The sequence below is a fragment of the Copadichromis virginalis genome, linkage group LG4 (genome assembly GCF_057382275.1).
Source record: "Copadichromis virginalis isolate Kocher_CV1m ecotype Utaka linkage group LG4, C_Virginalis_male_GT1.1, whole genome shotgun sequence".
Lineage (NCBI taxonomy): Eukaryota > Metazoa > Chordata > Actinopteri > Cichliformes > Cichlidae > Copadichromis > Copadichromis virginalis.
This window is the reverse complement of record NC_140621.1, coordinates 31,769,053-31,792,543: the sequence shown is the minus strand read 5'-3', so window position 1 is coordinate 31,792,543 and position 23,491 is coordinate 31,769,053. Positions and strand designations below refer to the sequence as shown.

At 41.0% G+C, this 23,491-nt stretch overlaps 1 protein-coding gene across 1 annotated transcript in view; it reads right to left on the bottom strand.

Moving 5' to 3' along the window:
- Nucleotides 1-23,491, bottom strand: part of lrrc4ba (leucine rich repeat containing 4Ba) — a 44,218-nt gene that overhangs the window by 4,413 nt on the left and 16,314 nt on the right. The window contains exon 2 of the mRNA XM_085454929.1: nt 7,581-8,118. Coding sequence (XP_085311055.1) covers nt 7,581-7,826 — 246 coding nt within the window. The 5' untranslated portion in view covers nt 7,827-8,118. The remainder of the gene's footprint in view (nt 1-7,580; nt 8,119-23,491) is intronic.

The following is a 23,491-nucleotide window of genomic DNA, read 5'->3' as shown; positions in this document are numbered from 1 at the left end:
TGCTGGATGTTCCAAAAAAGGAGAAAATCCTATTGCGACGGCTGAGTGGCCAAAGAATATTTTCTTCCCTGAAAGACAAATGTCTTCTTTAATTCTGCATTCTGTTATTCTTATGTGTTAATCTGTTTCCAACATGTAATTAAATTATGTTAATCTGTTCTTAGCAAATAATCTTTGGAATTTGGAGATGGTCTAGTTTTTGTAATGTTACAAATCAGTGCGAAAACAAACACACAAAGCAAAGCAAAACAAAAAGAAAAAACATTGCTAATGAATGACTTACGGGCTAAATGTATGTTTAAGTAAAGAAGCCATACATTTAAATAAAAATGTATTTTTCTCCTAATACTGATAACTGCTGACCCTCAGTGATTCCTGCTGCTGTCTGCATTTGAGAATGACTCCCTCTGACTATGGAGATAAACATGATCAAATTAAGGGTTTCCCTGGCCTCCACGTTAGACTTTCTCTTAAAACAATATGCATTTGAGTAATGGAGTTACACTGAGTGCTCTGATTTAAAGCCGGGTGGCTGTAGCTCAGGTGGCAGAGCAGGTCAGCCACTAATCAGAAGGTTGGTGGTTCGATCCCAGGCTGCCTCCTCGCTGCATGCCAAATATCCTTGGGCAAGATACTAACCCCGTGTTTGCCTACTGGTGGTGGTCAGAGGGCCCGGTGGCGCCAGTGTCCGGCAGCCTCGCCTCTGTCAGTGCGCCCCAGGGCAGCTGTGGCTACAATGTAGCTTGCCATCGCCAGTGTGTGAATGTGTGTGTGAATGGGTGAATGACTGAATGTAGTGTAAAGCGCTTTGGGGTCCTTAGGGACTAGAAAAGCGCTATACAAATGCAGGCCATTTACAATCAGAGGTTGTAAATAGCAGGGATACAATAAAGCTTAAGTCAACAACTTTGGCTAACACCCACTGAGAATACAAATCTTTAGGACAATTCTGGACTGAAAAGATGGTGGATGTCCCACCCACGTCCTCAAAAACTCAATCAACAGCCAACACCAACGAACATATGAGCCAAATGTGTTCACATACTAGAGGTTCATGATAGGGCAAGCTGTGAGGCTGCACCTGCTGTCTTTGTAAAGGCGTCATTGTGAAGCCATAATTCAGTAGACTCACCCAAAGTATGTGACAATGAGTGAATCTGCACAAGAGGTAGTTTATTGAAACTAAAGCAACAAACATCAAATGTACTTCATGCCCAGCGAACCAGCTTTTAAAGCCTGAAATGCCCAGATGAGCTGCATTACCTGACGACCCTCCCATGTCAGACTATTGTCAGTAAAAGGAGGCAGGGACTCCCATGGAGATAGTTGGAGGTACGTCACATTGCATGGAGGCAGTATAAGCTTTTAAAGCTTTATCCTGGGCAAAAATATCAGACTTTTTAAGCTTCAAAAGATCTGATTTAACTAGTGACTCTATATTAGCCAAGAAATTTCTCTCCCTATTCACCAACAATTTAAGGAAGATACTGAGGCGTTCCAAAACCAGCTGAGAGACATAATCTCCCCAGCTTGCCATGGGTTTCCCCCAGGATCTTCTCCCACTAGGAAATGCCCCCAAACTCTCAACTAGGAAGCATCCAGGAGCTTAGACTGCTGCCCGCAGGACCCGGACCTGGTTGAGCTGTAGAAAAGATGGATTGATGGAACGGTGGATGGATGGATTCTGCACATGTAGTTTCACAATTGCTCTGTTTCCCATTCATTTAGAAAATAATTGCCAATTGGACGGCTATGGAATTGCAAGACTTGCTTCTAAAAGGACTGTTTTTGCCATTTAAGTTGGGGTCAAATACACCCAGTGACCAAAATAAAGTTTTAGGAATTTGATCAGTAGCCCACATTATGACTACAGCACAGCTCAACTTGTACTGATGAAAAATGGCAAAAAAAAAATGGTCACTTTTAATTAGTAGTTTCATGCTTCATTCGACAATATATCACATGACAAAAAGCAGTTAAACTCTTGACTTTTCATTAAATCTGAAAGCACTGTGGTAAATTTACTGTAAACCCAACCCTGTCTTAACCCTGACCATATTTCAGCGCTTGCTGCAGACACAAAAGTGCTTTTCACACCGTTGTTACCGTGAGACTCAGGGGGCTTGCTACTGACACATTATAATCCCTTGCTAATAAGCTGATTATCAGTGTTGGACTACAGTATTCGCATAAAGTGTCACGACAAACCACAAAGGAACTATGAAATTAAATTAATACATTTTTACTAAATTTGGTGTGACAAACAAAAAGAGATGATTTTGTCTGCAGGAAGACATGAATCTGAACTCTATGGGTGCCACGGGCCCTGGACAGAGCACAGTAGCATTGGTGTGGTCCAACTGGAGCTCATTTGGCGTGAAGTCAAAGACACACAGTTTAGTGAGCGCGACTAAAAGCCCCTTAAATCTCTGACTGTTTGAGATATGTGCAGCCAAAGCCCTCAGTGAGGCACACAGAGGCTCCTGGAGTCAGGCCATTGCTTCTTCTGTATGTAGAGCAGGAGCGGGGGGAGAGGAAGAGGGGAGTTGATAGGCAAAAGGAGGGAGGGGGCGAAAAGGGAGGGGTGAGGATGTTAAGAGGGGGTGGGAGCTGTCAAGGCTTTACTCTGAGGGTACTCAGTGAAGGAAAAAATAAGCCAGAGAATCTAGGATGCCTTCAGGTGTTAAAACATTTTTAGATTTTTAATCATTTCAAGTGGGGCTGCAGGATACAACAAGCCGAATCCAAATTTTGTAGGCTAAAAACAAAACGCAACAAATACTCTTCTTATTTCCTTATTTTTTTCTCCCCTTTCATGTTAACAGCATCTCTTAAAGCCTCACGTACCAAATCAAGTGGCGTGATGTCCCATTTCTGCTCCGTTAACGTCACATAAAGTTTAATAAGATGTTTTCTCCGAGGAATAGAGAATATCAGGCTGCTCGGTCCAATGTACAGAGCAATTTGACATTATAAGAGATGCACTGGACAATTTTAACAACGTTTAGGATACTCGTTGCTTTTCATTAGAGGAGATAAAATGTTGTGGAAATGAATTTAAAACCACAAAAGAACAAGGCACTGTCAGGAACATGAGGATGGATCCAGCTACATCAAATGCTGCAGCAAAGACTAAAATCAACCCACTCGGTTTATAAATTTAGAGATTCATGTGCTTTGTATCGATGGTCTGTGGTTAAATGATCTTCCCCTGCAGCTGTAAAGCCACAAATGCTGTCTAGGGACTCGAGATAAATTGGTAATGCATACAAAAGGCAGCTCAGTGTCATGGAAATCTGCCTTGCTTTCAATTCATAAAATATTCCCTCAGTTCACTAGAGGCTTAAGTGTATTTTTCTACCATTATAGCCGCTTACTTTCTTGTCTTTTCTTAGAAATAAAGTTTCCAAGAGAGAACCTGTATCAACAAGTTAATCCTAACATCCACAACTGCAAACGCAAATGTTCGCTCTGATAGCGGGCAAAAAATGCAAACACAAGTGTTAAAGACACATAAGTGTGCTGGTGTCTGTGTATGTGTTGATTTTTAGATGTGTGCATTATGATGTGAAAATCCTCAATCTGCTATACAAGATGCGACTGTGCTATATCATGCAAATATCTCCTTTCATAATAAAAGAAATAAATGAGTTTGTAGAGAAGTGTCAATAGGTTATTTGCTGAAAAGAAATGCTGAAAATGTGGCGTATTTCAAATGCCAGAATGAGTGTTTTCTCTGTGCATTGATTGTAAAAAAGAGAATGAACCATGACCTCCAATCAATTAGTGTTATAGGAAAAATGACTGGCAGTCAGCACCTTCAGAAATTACATCATGCATCATGATGCAGCTTATGATGCTTACAGAAATAAACTGCATGTATTGTATGCTTTTCTTTTTAGCAGTTTATGTGTGAATATTTGTGTCATATTCCAGAGTTTCCCACACACAGACTTTACTTCGGCGAGTCGGTTAGTATATTTTGGTGAATCATTTTAGCATCTTTTTTTTTTATTAATCTCAGAGAACAACATCATCTGCAGTATATTATTATTAGTATATGTTATTGGACATCCCTTCACTCTTGTTTGGAAAATCCAGTCATTATTAGCCAGCTAGCTCCAGCCTTCCCCCTTTTGTGTTTCCCCATTAGCTTAATGGCTAGGTGACTGGATCACTATTGTGAAGATCTACTATATAGTTTAGCTGCGTGAATCCTTCCTCTCTCACTCTGGTAGACTCCAATGGCTCGTTCTTGGACTGCAGATTGCCGTGGTAGTCCTTGTTCTTGAGCTGAACTGTATTCAATCTACAACCTGTAACAGATAGTGAACCGCTTCCTCTGCTGCCACCCAAAGGTAACCGAAGCAGAACAATCAGTATCAGTTGGGGGATGTGAGAGTCCTTTGAGAAGCAGCTGATTACTAATACATGATACCTTTTGGTAACTGAGATTCATAACAACAACAAAAGAAAGACTTTTTTTATTGTTGCCATTTTTTATAGCACTATAACTACTATAGGTAGCATATTAGTTCCTTGTTGTAGTGGTTAACACATTCCCCTTTACATCTGAAGGATACTGGGTTCCAGACTGGCCGGAGACAGAAACCCAGCCTCAGGGAATTAAAAGCTGGTGCTCTTTTTATGCCAATCCCAACCATTTCTCGATTCCCTGGCACAGCCCTCCCAAGACAAGTAAAATTTGGAAAATCTGGAGTAAAATCCAGAAAATCCAGAAAAAATCCAGATCAAAAATTTGAATCTATCTGCTGTGTCTCCCATGAGCAGGTACTTTTCTAGGTACTGCAATTCTTTTGAGAAGTGAAAGGGGAGGCATGTAGCTACAAGTGTTCTAGTCTACCTATATACTGTATGCTAAAGAAGGAGGCCCATTAAAAAACCATGTGAAACACAGAAGAATTCCCATAGCACCTCAAAATCCCTATGTGGGAGAGGGCGACCAGTGTAGCTGTTGCAATTGCTCTGTCATAACTCATTGATAAGAAAGTGATGATTTATCCTGATTTATCCTTATCTATCCTGCTTTGCAGTCCAAGGAGGAAATCTTCCAATTTTGCAAGAAATTTGGAACTAGTACAAACAAGCCACTGGTACAAACTACTAAATATCCAGTATTGTTAAATCCTACTGTTCATCCGTCATAACATACTTAGCAATTAAAATATTTGCAAAGGAACAACTTATAAACTGTTGTTTAGCTCACACGCCTGCTTTTGAGTGCACATGTACAGGGCTGTGGAAACGTGTTTGCCCCTTTTCTTATTTCTTATTTTCCTTCCATATTTGCTACTGTTTCAGGTCACCAAACAAATTTTATTATTGGACAAAAGCAATATAGAAAATGCAGGTTTTTAATTATTATTTCATTTATTTCATTTGACTAGAAAAGCTACCCAACCCTAGCTGGCTCAGGTTAACACATTTTTCTGGAGTTCAGTTTCCTTAGACACATCCAGGCCTGATTACTTCCACACCTGCTCTTAAACACTTAAAAAGGACTTGTCCGACAAAATGAAGCAGGCTAAAAGATCTGAAAAAGCAACGATCTAAAGAAACTCAGGGACAGGTGAGAAACAAAGCCATTGACATCTATCAGCCTGGAAAGGGTTGCAAACAATTTCTTAGGCCTTGGTACTCCAGTGAACCAGAGTGAGAGCCATTATCCACAACTGGAGAAAACCTGGAACAGTGGGGAACCCTCTCAGGAGTGAGTGACCTACTAAAATTACTTCAGGAGACAGAAGAACTCAGAGCAACATCTAAAGAAATGCAGGCCTTACTAGTTGGTTATTTAAGGTTAAGGTTATTTATTAAACAAGAAGAAAGAGGCTGGGCAAAAATGACATCAATAGGAGACTATCCGATTGTTCAGTCTGACGTCACTAGCCGTGTCTGGGTCTAAACTCCGCTGCAGGTCCATATATCAAACGATCACTATGGCATTACTGAGAGTTGAAAAACTGTCTAAAGTCTTTCATCTTTAATAAAATGATCAGCGTTCTGCTCTACCAGGTGTAACAATTGAGTTTAACATTCCAGGCATCCATGAAAACGGAATTTATGACATTTAACGGAGTTAGAAGTTAGCAGGGAGTTAGCTCGCTAGCTTCTATCTAACTACAATATAGCATGTCCTGACTGCGGAGTTTTGGAAACAAATTCAAACGTACAGCTCTGTTATCACTTCCAACATAAATGAAGACAGAAAACTAAACAGCAGTGACGTTTGTAGGGTTACTGAAGTTTGGCTAGCTGGTATATAATGATGTGCTACGTGACCGCTAGCGACACAGCTATGTTAGCATAATATAAACAAGCTAACTTTTTTTCCACTCGATAAAAGTTAACGTGAGTGTTCTCGGTGGTCAGGAACAAATGTAATCGCATGGCAGGATGCTGTAAAAGGACCAAACTTCAGCCAGGAGAACAACTGAGATAATCCATCCACAATACGAGGTTAGTCATTCATATACTGCTGCATGGGCTGGGCTGTAGTTACATCCTAAGGTTTTAAAAACTGAGCTTAAATAAATGATTAGTGGTAATAAAAGCCGAGGGAGGTCAACAGGGATCACTGACTGTTTTAGGAGCTTTTTGAGATCAAATAGAAGAAAATACATAACATTAAACATGTTAACAACACAAAAGCCATATTAAACGCAGACTACTTTAGACCCGGAAGTAGGATTCGTCGCGTCATCACTGAACAACCGGATAGGAGAGTTCCAAGCTGAAAACCACTGCTGACCAAACAGAACACAAAGGCTCATCTTCATTCTGCAGACAAATGAGACAAAAGTTAAACTTTTTGGAAGGTTTGAGTCCTGTTTCATCTGGGATTAAACTAACACAGCATCACATGAAAAGAGCGTCATAGCAACATTCAAACACGGTGATGGTAATGTGATGGTCTGAGGCTGCTTAGCTGCTTCAGGACCTGAAAAACTTGTTGCAATTGATGGAAGCATGAATTCTAGCCTCTACCAAAAATCCACTTGTGTTATGTAGGACAATAAAACGCACCGAAACACACCGACAAGCATCTCTGAATAGCTCAAAATAAAAATGTAGTTTTTGGAGTGGATTAGTCAGAGTCTGGACTTAAATCTGACTGAGATACTTTGGCTTGACCTTAAACAGGCCTTTCATGCTCTACAACTCTCCAATGTAGCAGAAATGAAACAATTCTGCAAAGAAGAGCGAGTCAAAATTCTTCTACAATGATGAAAGAAACACTTGACTGCAGTTCTTGCTGCCAAAAGGACACAACCAGTTATTAATTTTAGGGAGCAATTGCTTTTTCATATAAGCCCAGTTGGGGTTGAATAGTTTTTTCTCTTAGTAAATGAAATCATAATTTTAAAAATGTGTCTTGTATTTACTCTTTGTCTAATTTCAAAATTGGTTTAATGATCTGAAAAATGTAAGTGTGACAAATATAAAGGAAAAAAAACTTCACAACACTAACATCATCATCTCAGTGAATAAAAACATTAGTCATGCTTAGCTCTGCAATGCAGACTGAAATGATTTGACCTCCGTCCACCATTATTTACCTGTATTGAGTTCTCCTGCAGGTTGAGGTATCGCGTGTTGACTGATATGCTTTCTGGCACCTCCTCCAGGTTTTGCCTGGTGCAGATGACTCGGCTGGCCTGGTTGGAGCAGGTGCAGAGGGAGGGGCAGGTGGAGGCGGCTCCCACTAACTCCGGCCCAGGGAGGAGGAGCCGCAGCAGCAGCTGGGCCAATAGAAAGAGGAAGGGGGAGGGGCCGGGAAGGCAGGTCAGCGTGGCGATGCGCATGGCAACTGGGACATGACCCTGCTCTTTAATCCGAAGGTACAGGTGAGGTGACTCCACACTGGTGGATCTGTTAGAAAAGGTTTGCTTTCCCTTTGGTCCTCCAGTGGCAATTTGTTCTTTCTAATTCCGCATGCTCTGAGATGTTTCGTGTCCTCTGTCGAGCTCTGTGTTTTTCCCTCTTGTTTTTTGAACATAGAAATATGCAGATAAACAGATGTTATTCCCTTTTTTTCTGGTGCTGTCGGGGGATTCGAGTGAGGCTTTTTGTGAAGTGAGAAGAACCCAGGAGTTACTGTGAAGAACAAAAGAGAGAGAGACAAAGAGAAGAAGAGAGAGAGCAGATATTAAAGACAGTAGACAGACTACACTTTGTGTTTTTACCAATAGACAACGAACAGAACAAATAATGGGTAGGCAGCTACGATATAGCTTATCATGGGAGGGATTGTCAAAAAATCTTTCAGAAGCATTAGAACTTCTGTGTCACTGCTCATATCAAATCCCACATAATCCCTGAGCAGACATTTTGTCAGAAATCAAATCCTTACACACAGGGCAGATGGAAGCTGATTCTGTAATTAATGTTACGAGGTGGAGGTGTGGAGATACGGAAACAAACAATGTGAAGTGGGACAATCAGGTATTTTGGTTTTTAAAGGATTGCATTTTGTAAATCAATAAATCAGAAAGAAATTAGTTCTTGAAACATTGGCATAACCGCTGTAAACAGATAAGCAGTGTCACACAAAATCGTACTGAAACAGCATGGAAACGGTGCAGTTTTGCTTTTGAGGTTTTCCTGTGCAGATTTCAACTGCTCAAAAGTTTAGTTAGAAGAACACTCAGAGAAGAAGTGATCTTTGTACACTTGTTTCATGTTTAAAAGAATAAGATCTGTCGCCAAATAAACACGACAACTGTTGAATGCTGTGTTTGGGTGACAAATGTCACTTGCCTGAAATGTAATTCAGGAAAATGAGTTTTGTTGATTTGATGCAATACAGCGCTGAAAATATTAAAGCCTTGAAAGACAATGACATGGATCATTTTGTGCAACTTAAAGTTACACTTGTGAAGAAATGCATATGAATTCTGCACACGTGTTGTCAGCTCAACATGGGTCAGAACTCTTCACTGTGTAAAACTAAGCTCACCTGTATTTACACATCTGAAAAGGAGTAGTTGAACCAAAATCATTTTTATTTAAGGAAAAAGAAAGAAAACCTCAAAGACGTGGCAATGGTGGTGAAGAAGAACTCCCTTTTAACAGGATGAAATCTCTAGCAGTATGTGGGTCAGAGAAGGACACCCATATGTACTGACTAGTTTGGGTTGAGTGGAAAAAGACCCTCAAACAATTTACAGGACAAAACATAAACTACATGATAGTATATTTAGAAGTATATTATGGCTTTTACATTGCTTCAGAAATGGTAGTTTCAGTGGGTAGGAAAATTGTCAGTTTGGTAGGTCGAAGATAAACACAGCGGCATTAACAAATGGTTTGTAAAGTCACGTTCAGACGCCTCAATTTCTTTCTTTTTTTAGTTAAAACAGGTGCATGTTTTCTAAAATGGTCATCTCCATCCATCTTTTATATACAGTCTTTGGTTTGTAGACTTTTTTGACTGTTCAGGGGATTACCTGAATTATTAAAAGTAAGTTATTTAAAATCCATCTAAATTAAACCCAATTAAACCTGCAGTTATATCAATACTTCCAACATAAGGAACAAATTAGTAAACAAAATAGTTTCCATATCAGAAAGGAATTACATATGCAAGAATGTATGCATGGTTAGTCAGATTGAAGAATTTCCACTTAAAATCTCAAAGCTGTGATATTAACTACAATAATCTAATTATTAAAACGCTGTGGAACATACACAATACACCATTCTCTGCATCAACTGCAATATTTCTGCTGTCTACAGAGTGAATAACAATGTTGGGTTTTACAGGAAATGTGTGATTTGTAGGAGCAAAAGAGACAAAAAGCACAACATTTTGCAAAGGTAGACGTCAGAAAGAATGAAAAACAAGATCTAGGGAGCGGTGGGGTTTCTGGGACATTTGGTCTTAATTCTGAGAAGCATTAATAACACCACTAGTGTGAGATAGAGCCTTCCAGTCATCTCTGCTGTGGTCTCATTTGTTAGCACTAATTATTCCAAGGTATAACAAATAATACGACAATGATATATTGATGTTTGAACATGAACACTTACCACCTTTAATTAAAGTTATCCAGACCTTGAAAACAAACTGAAATCAGTAAGCGCTTTTTTTTGTTTTGTTGCAGTAGCACAGACACAGAGGTGGGACTAAAATGCGGCCGTTCAAGTCCGAGATGCAGAGCGCCTCTGTATCCCTCCCTGCAAGCTGTTTAGAACCTGAATAACCTTAAATAAGGGCATCCAGCAATCTTAGATATTAATGATGATAGTTGTAATGATGGGACTTTGACACGCAAACTCATTTGACACGCTGAGCATCCTCACTTGGCACAGTAAGAAAGGAGATGTTGGGGGGAGCAGAGAATGAGAAGGAGAGGAGGATTATTAATCTGATAGATGACTGTATGGCTGCAGGCAGAGAAGGGAATTATCAACACTACAGTAATAGATGAATACTGAACAGCTGCAGAGAGAGGGCCGGAGAAAGAGAGACAGAAAGGAAGAAAGAGATCGAGACGGAGACAGATGGAGGGAAGGGTGAGTGAAAGGGATGATGAGGGATAAAGACCCAGAGAGAGGTATAAATAGTGGGAAGAGCAGAAAAGAGATGAGTTGTTAAAAAAAAGAGAAGATAAAAAAGTGGAAGAGGGAAAATAGGGAGGAAGAAAAGAAGAGACATTAATATTAATCATCTCTCACTCACCAAGAGAGGGAGAAAGAGAGAGAGAGAGGAGAGAAGGGAGGAAGGCTCAATAGAGAGATGAATATAAAGCAGACAGAGATGGAGGGAGGGGAATGACAACACAGAGACGCATATAAAACAGAGTGAAGGAGAGATGGAGGCAAAAGACAATACAGAGGGATGAATTTGAAACAGGTGGAGATGTAGAGGAAGAGATGGAGGGACAGAGCGGGAGGTTTCTCCTGAGTGCCAGGGGAGTGGGAGGAGAGGCAGGCTTGGACTGGCTGGGCCAAGATTGATCAATAATGCGTGTGCTCAAGTTCAATGACATTAAAACACACACAAGGACACGATGACAAATCATATCAGCAGCAGTGGCGGCGGTGTCTCTGGTCAGAAAGAACAGGGCACCAGCGGTGGCAGCGAAAGCAACAGTCCCACTCGTCTGCAGCTGCTCGTCATCAGCCGATGGATGAAGAGGAACTCGCAGTGCTATTTCTGGACCAGCTCTCACCTTTCTACGTATTTTAATTTCCAGCTACCTTTTTTTCCCCTCTCCTTTTGGCGAGATTTAAGTGCCAGAGCTATTTCAGGTAGACGGCATCAGAGCAGGGTGGAAAGGTGCAAAAGGGGGGGGGGGGGGAGAAAGAAAGAGCGCAAGGGGGAGAGCCGGGGGTGACTGGGGCTGAGGTTAAGATGCTAGCTCAGATGTTGGGTCCATCGAGGAGAATGAGGCTGCTTGAAGCTGACAGCTGGTTAGAGGCTGGTTGATTGTATTCTGCCTCACCGCTGTCACTTTCCACATGTTACAATAGTCTCTAACTGTAACCCTCCCTCCTTATCTTCACTCTCCTCTTCCTCTCTCTATCTCCCCTGATATCTTCTTCCTCCTATCTCCCATCTCATTCTCTAAAAGTGGGAACACTCTCTTCCTCTTTGCAAACTCTTTCACATTCATCCCCCCTCCCTTCCCAGCTGCCTCACACCTCCCCTCCACCCTCTCCTTCTCCTCCTCTACCCTACTACTACATATTTCCTGGACCTCCACCCCTCTCCCCCCTCTTCCCCCCCCGTGTGGCACACTGTAGTGTCCAGTGGCGGGGGTAAACGCTGCACTGACCCCACAGTTTGATGAAAGATTAACCTGCTACAATGATGCATATTAACCCTTAACCCCCACTCTTTCTCTTTCCAAACACAAACACACTGCAGCTTCCTCCCCCCACTCCCCCACTCCTTTTGCTCTCTCATTCCTCTCGCTGCATTCAAATCTTAGCCAACAGAGTTACCATGGTTACCTATTCACCACAGTCTCCCACTCCGTCCAGCTGTATCCCACCGATTCCACATCCACCCCGCTCCACCTCCCCGTCCTCCCTCATTAGCACCCTATACACACGTATACAAATGGCATGGACCAAGCGTGAGCGCAAATGACATCAACGCTGCACAAACCACGAGGTAGGGTAACGGCAGGCCGCGGTTACCGTTTGTAGCAGCGATGTCGATACAGTTTCCTTCGTCCAGCGAGTCGCCACAAATGTCAAGCAACCACAAATCACAAGAACAAAGGTCAGGGCCGTTTTTCCCTGAGAGCGATGACGTAGTGGCACATTAACAGGTGCATAAATCGCATTCATACGCAAAGAAAACAACTTTTTGGAATTTTTAAGGCACATACAGCCTGTTTTCCCAAGCAGCTTCTCACATGCACACATTACTGTAGTTACACAGATCTTTTTTTTTCTTCTTATAAGATTTTTTAAATGTTCTTAGAATAATACTAAATAAAGCTACTACAATTAACATGTTTTAAATCATTGCTGATCACATGACAACTTGAATCTATTTGTTCATAATGAAGAACCTGCAGAAATCTATCATGCAGCTCCCCACTCCCCCTGAGCTCAGAGACATTTTAGATTTACTTTATTTAGGTTTGCTGTCACTCCTCTGATAGCTTGTTATTTGTCCACAAAGGGCAGCTTACATTAAAAAATACTTTAACATGCCCACTGTAAATCATCTGCTCAGCACAGTCAGTTAATGCAGTTTTAAGATTTGAACCCTAGTTTTAGGGACTTTAACCATCCATCCATTTCCTTAACTGCTTATCCAGCTGAGGTCACAGTCAGCTGGAGCCTATCCTAACTGACATCGGGCACACCCTGGACATTATGCGTGTCCATCACAGGGCTAACGCAGACAGACAGACGATCATTCACGCTCACATTTATATCTTCGGACCAAGTCTGAATCACCAATTAATCTAACATGCATGTCTTTGGACTGTGGGAGGAAGCTGGAGAATCCAGAGGAAACCCACGCGGGCAAAGGGAGAAAGAAATCTAGCAAAACTGCCAAATAATTCTGGTGGACGTTTAAAAAAATTATCATAAGTTATAGCTCTGTGTTTTCAGTATGGTTTTTATTTTTATTTAGTTTTTCACTCCTTTAAATTCCAGTTCAGCTTCCAGAATGGTTTTGCTCATTTCAGTCTAGTTTTTATTATTTAAAAAATGCCAAGTTTTAGTTTCTGTTTCAGTTTTTTATCTTTTCAGTTATTATGAAGGGAGTATTTGACAGAAGCTAACAGTTTAATTTTCAATTTTCACATAATATTGAAATGGATGGAAGTGGATCACTGGAACGTCAGGTAAAATAATTTCACTTTTTTGGGTCATAATACATCACAGGTATTCCTTCAGTATTCTCTTTAAATTCCCCCCGAGCTACAAAGAGCTGATATATTTGATTTTATTGGTATATTCTGTTCGCACAAAACTTTGATTTTATCAAATAAACCCTGACACCATTCTACACTTAAAGGATTTCCCACATTTCATTTCTCAGTAATTTAAAGTAAAGTTGTGTGCATCTGCACACTCTATGCTTGCCCACTATGAATTTTTAATGCCCGACTTGCTAGAGGCTCTGTAGAGTTGAAAAGGTCAAAAGACCCCCATCTTGATGCTTTTGATCCTCGCTGCAATCATGTATCCTGTGAACCTTATTTCATAAAGACTTGTGACAGCTTCTAAATTTTGGGTAATTGAGTTTGAATAATTTTACTCTCCACTTCATCTCCGTCTGGTTCTTTCCCCCATCAGATCGAATCCTCGAGGAAAGAAGCAGAAAAGGGAGTGAAGCGTTCCCCTTTTTTCACCACGAGAAACGTGTGATCTTTAGTAGTGTATACTGACCAATAATGGACTGTTGCTCTAAGTGATATAAGAAGAAAGAGACAGGATGAAAGACAACCAGAAAGATGCGCTGACAGTCGAACAAGCAGCAAGTCGGACAGACAGGAGCACACTCCTTCTCTGCAGAACCCTGTCTGCACATCAGCATGGAGGCCCATCAATAATGACTCGGCACACACCAAGATGGCAGCTCATGCAGCCACGAGGAAAAAAAAAGAAAAGAGGAAAGCTCATCATGTTGGTTGTGTGCTGTGGGAATAGAGCTATGACCTTTCCTGATCGCTGTGACATCTTGCCAAACGGGGTTGTGCCTGTGAGGCTTTAAGACAGTGGAAAATCTGCTCTCACACACCCCAATTTCTGAGGCAAGGAAGTAATTTTAAATAATAACCTGAATCTGATTTTATTCCAAGCTGCAGAGAGCAAATTTATTTACCTTAAACCTGCAATGCTGTTATCATTTCAGGGACGGTATGCTTCATGGCTGCCGCCGATTCAGTCAATTTAATGAATCAATCTAATCAATTTACCTTTTATTAAAATTCAGTTAGCCGTCTAAGATGTCTGAGATGATGAATATGACAAAGCTTTTCTAATCAATGCACATATTGATCAGCTACACTGCCTGAATCTTTTAATCTGAACTGAATTCATTGACCGGATTCCCCAGAAAGCAGTTTCGTTTTTGTCGTTATTTTGTGTCCAGGGCTCTCCTGTAACTCAGTTCATAGGCTTTATCACCCTGAGAAAAACACAACTGTAAGAAAAATTGGCTTCTTCTATCTGAATTACATCAATATCACCCTCGTAACCTACAACAGAACACAATGATTTCAGTAAAAATTTGTAGATTTTGCAGCACACAAGACTGTCTGCAAACAGGAAAAATGCTTGTAGTCTAATTGCTAACAACTGGCTCTGAGTTAGTGATCTGGGGTGATGAGGGCAAGAGTAGACATCCAAATGCACCTCTTGTCTCATTTACTCCTTCTTTCTCCTCTAACTTTTAGTTTCTGCCAACAGGGCAGAGTGGAGGTCCCCTCACAAAAGGACACAAGTCTTGGCACCCCGAGGCATCGCTAGGGGGCGAAGTCTCTGGGGGGGAAAGCAAAGTCTTTGTGCAACAGAGGATCATCCCCTCTCGCCCTCATCTTTTCGAAGAGTCTTTTGAGCTCCGTTTTTAAGACATGCTGGTCAACTCACTGGGTTTCTTCTTTTCTCCCATGACAATACAGCTTCAAAGAGAATGTGACTGATAACAGTGTTTTGTTTAACACCCAAGACTAAATACTTTTGCAATGTAATAAATACATATTTAAATTACAATGAGCTAAGATTTAGGAACAAATATAATTAAATTGGTTTATCATAAAGCAGGCCATCACTGCTGACACCTTAAACAGTACAGTGGCCTGGATTACAGTTTGGGAATCACTAAGATATTTCTTGGAACTTGATGTTCTTAAGATCTGGTTTAAAATATTCTTTAAACTCACGCATCCTTTCTTTAAAGTGTAATAAGTTGTGGAAGTTATTATTCCAAAATAGCACTCCGACACATTGCATTTTTTCAGCTTGTTTCCTAGGTTTCCAAAGCTGCAACCTTTGAGATTAAAAAATGAAGACAAAGCAGAAGCTGACAATGGCTCCAAAAGCGACTCAGTCCTCACAGACTCTCACGTTAAAATGTTCTCAGCATGTTTGTTTACAGCAGAAACAAACATGTTGCGAGCGTAGTATGAAAAAATATTTGTGTTCACTATTTCCAATTTCCCATGTCTTGTTATCTGTAGGATTATCAATTTTCAATGTATTAAGGCTTTAAGGTATGTTTAATTAAGGGCTTCAGCTACTATCTGTCTGCTAGGCTTGAACTTAGCTAATTTCTGTCACTAATCTCGACTATCTCACTGCATTCGTGGTGTCAGTGCTGTTTTGCTATTTGACAAATTATCCAGCTTGCTGTGCAACAGTCTATCCAAAATGTGTGAATGTTTTCAAGTCTTATTTTTTTCAACCATTCTCTTCCACTTATCTGAGAGGCGGGGTACACCCTGGATGGATCGCCAGTCTATCACAGGGCTACACAGACAGACAGACAACCGTTCACACTTCCATTCACATTTAGGCGCAATTTTGAACCATAAATTAACCTAATCCCACTAACTGCATGTCTTTGGACTGAGGAAGCCAGAGCACCCGGAGAGAACTCACACAAACACGGGGAGAACATGCAAACGCCTCACAGAAAGGACCCAGCCATATGGTGAAGTCTCAGGCCATTCATGCTGTGAGGCAACAGTGCTAACCATACTATCATATCATATTTGCATTAATTAGAAGGTTTCTGTGTCTTTCTGAGGTACCTTTCAAGCTACATATGCTAATTAGGGTTAGCCGCTAGCTTGGCACCGCCCAAAATGCCACACGCCAGGCTTCACAATGAAGGCACCATCTTATACTATAAACTTAATGGAGGTTTTTTCCTGTTGAAAAGGAGGTTTTTCTTCCCACTGTCCCCAAGTGCTTCCTCATACGGGGATGTTTGATGGTTGTTGTTTTTTTTATCTTGTTTGCTTTTCGTGTTTGTTTAATATTGTTTAGGGATAAAACTGACATTTCACTAGCTGGGACTGCATCCTCGTTTTAGGTTTGAAAGCATTTCTAGTAGATAATGGCATGGCTTGAATGTGAATTGAGGCTGCGGTTTGGGGAAGGCCTCAGAGGGGACTAGCAGCGGCTCACGGGCCAGGCAGGCCCCCATTTGCTAAAGAGAAGTGAATGAATAGAAAAAGGGGAGGGCGGATAGGCCACGAAAATGAGAACGAACAGCTAGTAGAACCGGTCGGGGTCATATATACGTAGAGAACCAGAAGGGGCGTGTGTGAAGGTGTTTTCTCGCTCCTTATTGGAGATGCTACATAAATACAATTGCACTGAATTAAAATGAATTGCCTCACCAACTAGTATTATATGGAGGGTTGATATTAGCTTGGCTTTCTTTTTTTTGACAGATTGGTTCAGAGTTGGCGACTCTGATGTTGGAAAACTGCAATACTGTAGTCATCAAAGTTTAGATAGCTGTTGCTGCAGAGTCAGTAAATCCTTCCAGTCTGTGGGGCTGTCTGCTTCTTATGCCACAGTGTCTTTCTTGTTATTTCTAAACATTTAATACAAGCTGCCTATGACTATTTGGAAGGTTCGGAGGTCTTAAAATGCAACTGCCAGGTTCTGCTGACTAACAAAAGCAGCTAAATGAAACTGTCTTTCAATAAATAATACATACTGTGCAGATTAATCAGTTACTGCTTTCAAATTACTGTCTGTAATTAATATAAAGTCACTTATTGAAGCTGTTTGAATTTAAAAATGTGTGAATTAGCGTGTAAAGTAGTCAAAATCCAGTCTTTCACAAGTGAGTGCATGCAGCATCCAGCTGTCTACCAGAGAGACGTGGCAGTTTTCTCATCATATAGATGTGATTTGACCAGGAGACAAATGTCTAAATACCAGATCAGCTCAATCATAATTTCTTAAAGTGACTCAGATATCCAAAAGAGGCCGGCCCCTCCAGTGAACTGCATTTGAACACACAGCGCCAAACCAAATCAGTCTCATCTCACTGCGTCTTATTAGAAGGGAATATGACAGATTGCAATACAATCAAGTAGGAGGCTGGAGCGAGGTCTTCACTTTCCTAGACGATCGTTTCTTCAGGCCTAGGCGGGTCGAGGCCGTGCTGGTCTATCGCAAGTGTGATCTCTGTGCTGCACAGCTCATAAGAAGCAGACAAATTTAGGATGTGATAAATCAGCGCTAATATGATTACCCCCAGTGTCTGCTGGTTAACATAAAACAACCACTAAATTTTCACTTAGCAGGCACTTCTCACTCAGCCTGCATTGTCTTGTTTATCCCGACCAAGGAAAGCAATTCGTGCAGAAAAGCATCCGAGTATACAGAGGTCAATCTAAATATAAACCGTACCGCCAAAGTAAAACGACAACAAAAAAAGAGTTACAATATTAAAAATCTGAATGCGGGGAAACACATTTCACTTGTTTCAGCAGCCAGCCATAATGTCAAATGGTAATCCCGCCACAGAGACAGTTTCACCATAATCAGCCCATTATAATCCCATCCAGACCTTCCACAGTCTGCTACCAACCAGCATTAATTTTTAGCCCAGTCTGTTCATGTTCATCTAGCCTCATTTTTCCTTCACTCCCAGCCCCGCTTTGGTCCCAGGGTAGTCTATCACACTTAAAGCTTACCCTCTTCACAGGCACTTATACACATTTAAAGCATTTGACTAACTGCCAGGCAAAATTGACTTTGGGATGAAAGACCAGGGGGCTTTTAAAAAAATGAAAGGGGGAATTCTGCATCAGGACACAGGAGCACTGATTTAATGGAAAACAAAAAAAAGAAGGGGGAGCGGGACTGAGAGAGAGAGTTTTATTCCGCAGAAGTAGCCGAGTCACGCACAGGGCTTTCTCTTTTTAATGATGGAGCAGGGGGGTTGGGTATGGGAATATGGGGCTATGACAGAAGGTACTTGTGAATAGTTTTTAAATGGTGGGGGCGCTGAGGGGGTGATGCTGCTGTGTTACATTGTGCTGGATGGGAGAGAGGAAGCCCCATGCTCTCCCACTTCCTTCCTTCTGTCGGCCTCATCCACTGTGTTTACCCTCCCACCCTCTGGCAATGAAAGAAAGCCGGACGAGCACTGGCCTTGCTGGTGAATGAAGCCCTGACGTCACTTGCCCACACACACACACAAACTGTAAGGAGTGTGACTAATAGCATACTAACGCCCTTTGTGTTGTCTCTGTTATACCTGATTCATGTCTGGCTCCCAGGGGAAGGAGGCCCCTGGGTTATTGAAATATTCAGAGACGTTAGATGTTAGTACAGGTGAATCAATTAAACCAGTCAATAAATCCCCCATCCCCTCAACAGGGACTTAAGGACAGGGGTGTATTACAGCACTATGCTACATTCAAGCAAAAACACCACCATTCTATACTGTATTGAGTTTTTACTCCCTGATATTGCATGTAATGATTTCGGCTTATGGAGCAACATATTCGAATTAGATTGAGTCAATACGTGTTTGATAGCAGATATCATTAAATGGCTGGTATGTTGTAATAGGAGAGAAGGGAGACTGTGAGTGGGAGAGAAGGTGGAGAATTTGGTTTCGAGAGCAAATTCCTATTATCACAGATGAAACAAGCCCAAAGCACGCTGAAGCTGAGATATGCATCTGCAAAGACAAACATGGAAGTACATTCATTGTCATCCCGAGATATCTTATCAGTCCTTATGAGGTAAACGGAATTAATGTCAAAGGACTTCTTTATGCTTTACAGTCAAATTCAAATCATTTCTCGGCTTGCTAGCTAATCATAATGTACTCCTGTTTAATTAACCCCTTAATGAGGAGTGGGCAGTATATAGGGGTCGCTTATCTTATTTGGGATTTCATGTTTTAATTATCACCAAATAGAATCATGGTAGCTAACTGTGTAAGAGAAACAGATAGAAATCAAAGAAAGATCCAAAACTATAAAATATAACCTGACTATATGTATGTCCTCTGCTTAGTTTCACTTAGACTGTCAGATTTTGATTAATAAAAAAAACCAAAAAACTAAGAGGTCTAGGAAATTTGTAGTCGAAGGGTGTGGAGGGGGTATATTTGCTGTTTTTGAAATTTGCTTAGTTTCACTGATTTCTCAGGTTTGGATGAGTTGGTAAAAATAACAAAGTGCAGGGGAAAAAGTAATTTTTGGCATTTAAATGTCTCTGTGAATTCTGTCTGAATTCACAGAGACACCCATGGTTAGCACTGTTGTCCACCCATTATACTGAGTCTAAACCCACTTTACCTCAGTTTCGATCCCCTAGGTGGGGTTCGTTACAGCCCAGATACCACAAATGGTTCTGGTATGGACAGGAATCAGGGAAACTAACAGTAAATCCCTTGCCTGCAGGTTGGACTGACAGTAATCGTGGCTCACGAGTTGGCAGTTTGTCTTGTAATCGGAAGGTTGCCGGTTCGAGCCCCAGCTTGGACAGCCTTGGTCGTTGTGTCCTTGGGCAAGACACTTCACCTACCGCCTACTGGTGATGGCCAGAGGGGCCGATGGCGCGATATGGCAGCCTCGCTTCTGTCAGTCTGCCCCAGGGCAGCTGTGGCTACAACTGTAGCTTGCCTCTACCAGTGTGTGAATGCGAGAGTGAATGAATAGTGGAGTTGTACAGTGCTTTGAGGTTCTCGAAAAGCGCTATATAAATGCAATCCATTATTATTATTAAAAAAAAAGAAGCAACCCTAGACAACTCTTTAGCACAAAAAGTTTAGTTTAGTTTAGTTTAGTGAACCTAAGGGCAGGATAAATAATGTACAAAACACACCCTTATTAACACAAATGATATCACAGTTATTTAAGCAAATCCAATACACCTCTCAAATTTATGTGTTAATTGCAATTAAAAATAGTGCGTTAAAAAATAACACATTTAATCACACTTTGCATTCCAAGCAAAGGGGAACTTTTGTCAATGCACGACTTCCTGGTATACTGATTTTACCGATGCACCCATCAGAGCTACAAAGAATCAGAACAAAGCGTATTGCTAGGACTGATCAGAGGCAAGTTTAATTTCAAAAGACTACCCAACAGAAGCCTTGATAAAAGTGTGATTTTGTGCAAACTGTGCAAAAAAGGAGTTGGCATACCATCGAAGCACTTCAACCTTACGTCACCATCTAAATGCAAAACATGTTGCAGCGAGCACAGAAACTGTGGGAACTGTTAGCGCTAGCAGTGCCAGTTCGGCAGCCCAAATAACTGGCTTCAGGACCAAAATTAGTAAGTCAACATTGGACAAACTTACAAATTCTCTCGCAAAATGGATTGCTCTGGACTGTAGACCACTATCAGTGGTAGAAGATAGAAGCAAGCAAAATTAGATGCATTACAGACAGCCCTGCTAATATGGAGGAACTACACCAGGAGCAAACAAGACTGGGGCAAGAGAAAGAACCAATCATACAGGATGTTTCCACAAAGTAGAATTCAACGCTGGATATGGTTTCTCGTCTACTAAAGAATCAAGAGGCTGTTTTTGCTGCTTTAGACAAACAAAAGCACAAACTCCATCAGAGCTGGTAATACTCCAAAAGCTGGCAACTGTTCTTGAGCAATGCAGGTAAATAAAACTATTTCTAACTTGTTGTTACTGTTTCTTCAAAAAGCTATATGGTTGAGTTATTGTGTAGATTAATAATTACTTTCTTGAACTGTCTCCTACAGATTTGTGGTTTTACCTGCTTTCTGCCATCTGCATCACATCATGGAGATCTCCAATGATGACTCAAACTACATGGTGAAATCCAAGACTGCTTTCACAAAGGACATAGCCCAACGTATAGCACCTCCAGTTTTTTCAGCAGTCTGTGCTGCTAGGCGGTAAGCTTGTTGCAATTCAGTTTAATTATGTATCTGTGATCCGTCAAGCATCTTTGTGTCTCATCCTTGAATGTGAAACAGATGTCCATGGGCAACAGGGCCTCTCTACCAAACATACGCAAGTAGGGTGAGTACCCAGTTGCTTCATTCTGTGTGCAATTGTACACGTGTGCTACATGACTGATGGAATGATTACACATGTATTTCTTCTTGGGATCCAAGGTTGCCACAATGGAAAGTAACGTCCGGTTAAATCTCTCCGGCTGTGGATCTCCTTGGGGATGATAAAGGGTTGTCCGGGATTTCAGATTCCTTACACTCTTAGAAGATCTTGAATCAGCTTACTCTCGAAATCATGTCCCTGGTCCAAATGTATTCATGCCGGAAGTCTGTCGAGAACATTGATTAGTCTCTGCTCATGTTCTTCCAAAGTCCTTCCAAACACTGTCAAATCTTCAAGGTACACTATTACCTTAATCATGTGCATGTCTCCCACCGCTTTGTCCATTACCCTTTGAAAGGTTGCAGGAGCTCCTGTTATCCCCTGGGGAATCCTCTCAAACTGAAAGAATCCCAAAGACATTTGAAAGCAATTTTCTCCTTGTCCTCTTCGGCCATGAAAATTTGGTACTATCCACTTTGCAAATCCAAGACTGAGAACCACCTGCTTCCAGATAAACAGTCCAAAACCTCATCAGTACGAGGAACTGTGTATTGAATAGTACAGGAATAGTTCTGCGATTCAAGGCTCGATAGTCCACACACATGTGCAACCGCCCCGTTTTCTTTCGTGCCAGGACAATGGGGGAAGCATAGGGACTCCTTCATTTTTTTTATTATTCCTGCTGCCAGAAGTCCTTGAAGGTGGTTGTGTAAGTCATCTAAATCAGCTGGGGCGACACGATGGGACCGCTCTCAAAAGCAGGTATGGTCAGCCAGACGGATGTGGTGTTGCACTCCTTTAGCCAAACCCACATCCCATTCATCCGTCGAGAAAACTTTACCTCTCTCTGCAAGTTTCTGCCTAAGCCTCTGTTTCTATTCAGCTAGAATCAATATTTACTTAAAAACTTTGTTCACACATCATTTGAGATATAAAAAAAAATTAAATTAGATTACATTACAAAAAGATTAAAAGCTCATTAATATTTCTGTAGTGGCGAATTTCTGTCCCAAGCTTTGAAAAAATAATTCTTCCCCTTCTTAATGTGAGCTGTCCAGGTTTATTTCTGACTCATACATACAAACAAAGCTATCATATCACAATGTCATAGTCAAAAAACTGTTTGCTGCAACAGCGCACATTTCCAATGCTGTGCTGGCTCATTCTATTCCACTACCACACGTACGGCATACAGTGCTCATCTTACCCAACACAAATTAAACACACAGTATATATTTTCCTCATAACATCTTATACAAATCAAACATGTAACACAATAAACCAAACAGTACTGAAAATATTCTTCTATGGATTGGCTCTAACAATTTCCATCGTCAAATAATAAAACTGATTTCTGGTTTAACTAAATACACAAGGCAGTATTAATTTTGACCCGTTTTCATTTTCACTCCTGTTATTTGTGTTCCAGTTGAGTTACATTTATTTAACCTTTGTCCTTAGCTGAGCTTTTTAACATGCAATGGGTTAAAAAAAAATACAGTTTTCATTCTCATATAATACAGAACACACAAAATATAAAAACTACAATAAATATACAAAACAGGGTACACCGTTTTAAATATATCTCTGAAAAGTAATACTTTAATTTATTAATAGATAAAACAGCTACAGTCCTACTTTGCTCTTCGACAACCCCTAACCTTTGCAGGGAAAGAGCTCATATCTGTAATTAATATGATTGCCTTTTATTGTCTAAATTTAGGTGTGTAGAGTGATATTTTATAGTTGTCATGCTTCAAGTCACTCTGTTACTGTCTTTAGCAATATCTAAGATAAACGCCTTGCAGGCAGCCTGTTGTTACATTTAAGGACTAATTTTAAAGACGCACACACACAAATGAATAAGACTCTCAAAGCTAAGTAGGCTGTATTTTTTTAAGATGTGACAATGATGCCACTGAAGAGGCTTTTCAGAGCCTGACTGCATCAGAATAGGAGT